Below are 6487 nucleotides of genomic sequence, written 5' to 3' on the forward strand. Positions count from 1 at the left end.
TTGTCCATCAATGGGCTTCTTTCAACAAAAACATGTCCCTAAAGATCCACAGAAGCACCATGAAAAGTTCTCTATACATGCAAAATAAATCGTTTGTCCAAATCTAATCCATTAACATCCACGAGAAGCAAAACTAAATCAAACTACAGGATGAAATATTTGTTAAAAAGCAGCTTATTTAGCTTGGAAACAGATAAAAGTGTCATCCATTAAATCAGATGAGATTTGTGTCATAATTCAGTTTTGCTGCATTATTTGTGTATAGTGGAGCAGACAGTGATGCCAGTTTGTGCGCAACAGAGACAACACCACACATCAAACATATTTTTCATATTTTATTGTTTTTATACACAAAATCCCAGGGTATTCGTTGCGTCCAGATCGGCTGAAAACCTGCAAAAACAAGAGAAAACCTCAATTAAAACCAAAACCCTGAAATAATTCGGTTTAAACCTCGCAGCACAGAATCCTGCAACCCTCCTCAGACAAATGCCTCGATGTCTTCAGGCAAAAAGGACTCGCCGCTCTGAGGAGCTGGAGCAGAACCACAGAACGTGACTCTGAACCAGAACCACCAGAACCAGACTGAGACCAGCTCCGACTCGTCATCGTCTCATCACCGAAGGGCCACCTGCAGCTTTATGTGAAGCTCCGCCCACAGCGCCGTGACGTTAAGCTGCATCACGGCTTCGGAGCTGCAGCGCTCTCTGGACGAAGGTCTTACCCTCTTATGCGGTGGGTACAGGTGCTCCCTGAGGGATGACGGGCACCTCTGGCTTGGCCCCCTTCTGCTCAGACATGGGTGTAGAGGGCAGGTTCTCCTCCTTGGGCTCCACAATGCTGACGTGGTCAGGCAGGGGCTTCTTGGGACCAATCTTGCCGCTGGGGTCCCATGGCAGCATGATCTTCACCTTGATGCCCAGCACACCTGACAACACCAGATAAATATCAGCACGTGTGTTTGTTGTGACAGTGGCGCGGCGTGGAGCTGGACTCACCCTGCCTCAGCAGGACGTGGCGAACGGCTGTGTCGACGTAGTAGTTGACGGGGTCACCGCTGTGGATCATCAGGCCGTCCACGAACTTCATGGACTTGGCTCTCTGACCCCTCAGCTTGCCAGACACCACCACCTCGCAGCCCTTAGCGCCGCTCTCCATGATGAACCTCAGAACACCGTAGCATGCCCTGAAAGCCGGGAAGAGATCGATAAATCCTGAACATGTCCAGATAAACCCGTTAAAACAATCAGCTTTGTTTTTTATTTCTAGTTTAACAACCCTTCTCAGACAAATGCCTCGATGTCTTCAAGTGAAAAGGGCTCGCTGCTCTGAGGAGCCGGAGCAGAACCACAGAACGTGACTCTGAACCAGAACCATCAGAACCAGACTGAGACCAGTTCCGACTCGTCATCGTCTCATCAGCGAAGGGACACCACACTACGCACACACTTCGCCCTGAAAGTAAACAAGGATCCTTCTGACTGGAAAGCTCCAGCTGGAAACTGCTTTATCACGCCGTGTCAACTCCTCCTGTCGCCGCTGCTCTTCTGCCGCGTGCAGTTCCCTCCCAGACTCCTCTTCTCAGTCTAAACTCAGTTCAAAAACACCCGACACTAAAACAAATGACAAACTCAAACTGCAAGGAAGGAATTTAACCCAAAGCGAAGTGACATAACTGCACTTCTTGGTTGTATGGTAAATGCAACAACAGGAATTCCTGGTCCAGAAAGCAAAAGTCTGGCCATGTTTCTGGATCTACCTGTACATTTAGAACAGGTGTTTTCACTAACAGGCTCGTTTACCTAGTAAATAAACTGCTCATTAAATTCAGCTGGTTTGGTGACGGGTCGGAACAGCTGCTGGACAGGACTTTTACTTTCTGGACCAGGATTCGCCGCGTCTGTGTAACAATCAAGTCATCGCCATGAAGCTTATGTGGTAGGGCTGCAACTAGCGATTATTTTAACAGTAGACTTAACTGTAAATTATTTTTTAGATTAGTCGATGAGTCATGATTATGTCACATCCGCCATCTGTGCTTCCAATCGATGCAGCTTTTTCTTCTTTTTTTTTTTTTTACAAGCTCCAGTATGTTTTACCGCACTCTCGTCATGAATGTCACCCAGATTTCCAGTCGATCCCAATATAATTTTCTTTGGTAAAGTAAAATGACTCCTGAACCAGTTGAATATCAAATATAAGCTTAACAGCTTACTACAAATTTATTTCGAAACAAACGTAACGTCACATCCAAACTACGGAATTTGCCCCAAAAAGAAAAATATTTTAATTGTACATTGTTAATCGCGTTGGTTTATTTTCTCCCAGTTTCTAAATCCAGGAAATTTCTGGGAAAATAATCTGGGAAGGAGCGGCAAAGACCCCTTAAAAAACGGGAGTTTCTGCGCAAAAACGGGAAACTTGACAGGGATGAAAAAAACTACACAACTACTCAGTAATGCTAGCAGAAACCATGACTGCGGGGTGCTTTCTCTTCACACGCATGACTGTCGTGCTGCTATAAGTCAACTCTGCATGGCGGACTACACATGCTGGACAGGTTGTTTAGCTGGAAAAACTCCCAAACTTTTGAAGCACGAGGTCTAAAGCTGTTTTCACTCGGCTGTTTAGGTTGCACCGCCTTCGGTTTAGAGTTGTTCTTCGTTGGTTAAGAAGACGCTGCACAAAATGACAATACTGCCCCCTGCACTTCCTGTAGGGATTTGAGTCATTTCCTTGATGTTTACAGGTCTTATACTGTCTGAAAAGCCGTGGCGTTAAGCTGCCTGGCGCAGTGTTTTATCAGCAAAGCTGTTATGGGTGTTTATAACACGACGCGTCGATAATAAAATTTTGCGTCGATGAATTTTTATTGTCGCCAAATCGTTGCAGTCCTGTTATGCGGTCATGAATCCTGCAGGCAAAGCCAGAGCGGCGCTCACCTTCGTACAGCCAGGCCTCCCAGCAGCTTGTAGCGCAGAGACTCGGCCTGAGCGATGGCACACAGACCACGAGTGGCAACTTTCTCTGCGTACAGCTGAAAGACAGAAACACGGGTCAAACATGCTTCATGTTGCCGATGAAAGCCTACAACATGACTTGGAGAAGAAGTAAACACACATCCGGTTCCAGCCAGAAACTGGTGATCTTTCAGGCTCAGCTTTCAGAGACTGAGTAAAAAACAGGAAAGCTACTCTTGGTAAATCCACCCTCCTCAGACAAATGCCTCTGTGTCTTCACGAGGAAAGGACTTCCTGATCCAAGGAACTGGAGCAGAACCACAGAACGTGGACCGGAACCAGAAACCTGCAGGACCAGGTTGAGCCCTGTTCTGTCTCGTCATCGTCTCATCATTGAAGGGGGTTTTTATGTCAACCATCACTACATATAAACTGAGATGATGATTCACTGAGCGAGCCATGAAAGTCGATGGAGAACGTTGCTGGTTGTTCACAAAGTCCTTCAACAACCTACGAAGCTGAATGAGGTCCAAACAGCAGTGATCTCCAACTCTGGTCCTCATGATCTACTGTCCTGCAGGTTTTAAATGTTCCCCCCACTACTATACACCTTCCTCTAACGAGAAGATCTGCACAAACATGTCAATGCCCAATGACTGGAGTCGGGTGCGTTGCAGCAGGGAAGCATCTAAAACCTGCGCAACAATAACGTTGAGGGACTGTAGGTGCGAATCCCTGCTCTGCAATAATGACATACCTCTGCTGTTGTGCAAGTTTTAGGATCATAAATAACTAGTCTTACCTCCACGCTGCCTTCAGGGAAGCCAAACCTCTTCTGGACCACAGCGGTCAGCTCTCTGATCCGACGGCCCTTCTCTCCCAGAACATTCTGGGTCCTAAAAGTGAGATAAAAACACTCAGAATGAACTCCAGTCACAGACAGCTGCTGTGCACAACATTCATGCTTATGTGAATGACTGAAGTAGAAAACAGCAGGTCCCCTTAGCAGGATTTCTCGGCTCTGATGCAGATTTGTTATCTAGAAGGAGGTAATTCACTCGGGATGCGACGATACGCTTTTGTCTCGATTCGATTCCATTCAGATTTTTTGGGTAACGATTCAATTCAACTTGCGATTCTCACAATTCCTTGATATTGCTGATTATTGTAGACTAAAAACAAAAAACAAATGCAGATTTTTCTTTTGCTAGTCATTTTTCTTTATTTCAATTAGGAAAAAACAACCCAGTAGCCAGACCATCATTCTGCTGCTTTAATGCCCAAGAAGACAAGTAAAAAGACCAATAAAAATAATAAGAATGAAGATTCTTTTACAAAAAAATTTGTGAAGAAAAAATCCCGATATTTAATTTTCCCACCCCTATAATTCACATAAACTGCTGCAAGTGCAACGCTCACTTGTCTTATTTGTGATTTAATCAACATGTACAGATCTCTTAATAAATGCAGAGTAAAAACAGAACGAAGCGTTTGAATTAGACATCACATGGCACAGCCTGTTTACTGGACCCTGGCTAAATCACAAACGCATCTTCTGCTATATACATTATGCCCCCTGGTATACACCCATCCGCCTGCCACCTGGACCTCTCATCGTGTCTGAACGCAACTGTTTCTACCGCTGCAAAGCAGGCTCTTTATAGATAAACCACCTTGAAATGCGGTCCCTCGCCATCATGCCCATCAGAACGACTGCATCTCCTCTCCTCTTTACTGAAGGAAGTTTTAGTGAGTGAAGTGTGATGCTCTCAGTTTTGCAATTAATAGTTTTAGAAATGTGCCGTCCAGGCAGTCCTGACTGACTCTGCTCAACTCACCTTGTGGCCAGGATGATGATCTCAGTCCTGGTTGGAGTCACACGCACCTCCACACCTGAGTATCCATCCTCGGCCAGCTCACGAGTCAAGAACTCATTCAGCTCGGCCTTGAAGATACCGTCTGCGACAAACTACGGACAGAAAACAAGCTCAGCTTTTCCACAATTACAACTACACACTAGAGCTGTGACAATCTGCTTTTGTCCCGATTCGATTCGTCATTTTTCTTGATTTTGATCAGGAAAAAACACTACAGTAGCCAGACCATCATTGTAGTAAATAGATAAAAAGAATTTTTTATAATGTATTATTTTCGTTTAAAAAAAAAAAAAAAAAAAAATTTTAAATTGTGAAGCAAAAAAGAAAAAAAAAAAGCTAATTTTCTATTCGATTTTCCCACCCCTACAACACACACATGGAAAAATGATGGTTTTTAAAAGAAATGTGGTCTTAGATGAACACATCACATCATAATTTAGCACATTTTAGTCTAGTAAAGGTGTCAAAGGCCAAATTTATATGCTGTCCCTGCAGAAAACAATGCAATCACAACAGAAAGTCGTCAGTATGGCAAGTAAATTACAATATATCAGCTTTTTAAGCCATGTAGACTGACCTCTTTTACACACAATGAATGAAATTGACGGACTAATGCTTTATTTATTAAAATATCTAATAATTTGTCCTGACATTTAATTATGTCAGAAGTCTGAAGCAGGTTAAACATGCTTACATCACTCATACGTGTTAATTCTGACATTATCATGAGCATATGCTATAATTAAGGGCATAATGTAATTTGTGAGTGTGTTTATTATATTTTTGTTATACTTTACATTCATTTATACAGCTATTTGAACATGTAGCTAAAGGCTAATTTGCATTAGAAGAGAATCTGTTCCACAGTGTAAACAAATATAAGTTATTCCGTATATTTTAACGCATTAAAGCTGAAATTTTCCACCAAAACGTGGAAAATTCTGGTGTCTGTCCAGACTTTCCGACCCGGTGAGCAAAGCCATGTTAGCGGGCTCCACCAGCATCTGGAACAATCCTCTCCGGCCAGGTGGAAGACAGACCCAGCGGACACCAGGACGACCATGAAACGCTCCAGTCCCACCCATCACGGCCTCATTTAGACAGAAACCCGCTGTCTGCGTGAGTTAAATTGGGATAAAACACCGCTAACCTTCCTCTTCTTGGAGATTTGCACCGCCATCTTCCAGTAGGCCGTAGACAGGAAAGGGCCCTGAAACGATGCGGAAATACCTTTATACTGAAATGCACACTTCCGGTGACGTAACGCTCAGGGGAAAACTGGGGGTTGTAGTTTTCCTGTGTTTCTTCGGTGTTTGTAGTTTTCTTCTGTGTTAACTAGCCTCAATTTACTGAGATGTATCTGGTATTACAATTTGAAAGACATTTTGTGAAGTTTTGTTGTTGGTAGCGTCTGTTAAAATGATTTAGCGTAATATTTTAATACAGCCTATGCTTCTACCCACTCCTTTTGAACGTTTTATCATCTTTTATTTCTGTTTGTTTTCTTGTTTTTGTTTTTATATTTCATCATGATTTTAAAAAAAAAACCTTTTTCAATCAATCAATCAGATCTTCGCCGCGTGACATATGCACTCAATTATTTCTATTTTCCTAAAAACAAAAAACTTTTTTCTTGGGGACAACACAGGC

The 6487-nt window shown here is 43.3% G+C and overlaps 1 protein-coding gene across 1 annotated transcript; it reads right to left on the reverse strand.

Moving 5' to 3' along the window:
* Positions 1 to 322: 322 nt before the first annotated feature.
* rps3 (ribosomal protein S3) lies at positions 323 to 6092 on the reverse strand. The gene is made up of 7 exons (XM_079246815.1): positions 5988 to 6092; positions 4799 to 4929; positions 3763 to 3856; positions 2943 to 3037; positions 999 to 1186; positions 725 to 928; positions 323 to 393 (listed from the first exon to the last, which is right to left on the reverse strand). Exons 1-6 carry the CDS (start codon positions 6015 to 6017, stop codon positions 729 to 731), a joined length of 738 nt encoding a protein of 245 aa, XP_079102941.1. The 5' UTR covers positions 6018 to 6092; the 3' UTR covers positions 323 to 393; positions 725 to 728.
* Positions 6093 to 6487: the final 395 nt, after the last annotated feature.

This window comes from Telmatherina bonti (assembly GCF_933228915.1).
Source record: "Telmatherina bonti genome assembly, chromosome: 9".
NCBI classification, from domain to species: domain Eukaryota; kingdom Metazoa; phylum Chordata; class Actinopteri; order Atheriniformes; family Telmatherinidae; genus Telmatherina; species Telmatherina bonti.

Coding starts and splice junctions, on each gene's coding strand:
- rps3 (XM_079246815.1), bottom strand. CDS start 6,017: ATGGCGGTGCAAATCTCCAAGAAGAGGAAG. Junction 4,930..5,987: donor AAATCTCCAAGAAGAGGAAG/GTTAGCGGTGTT, acceptor TTCTGTCCGTAG/TTTGTCGCAGACGGTATCTT. Junction 1,187..2,942: donor GGAGGCCTGGCTGTACGAAG/GTGAGCGCCGCT, acceptor CCCGGCTTTCAG/GGCATGCTACGGTGTTCTGA.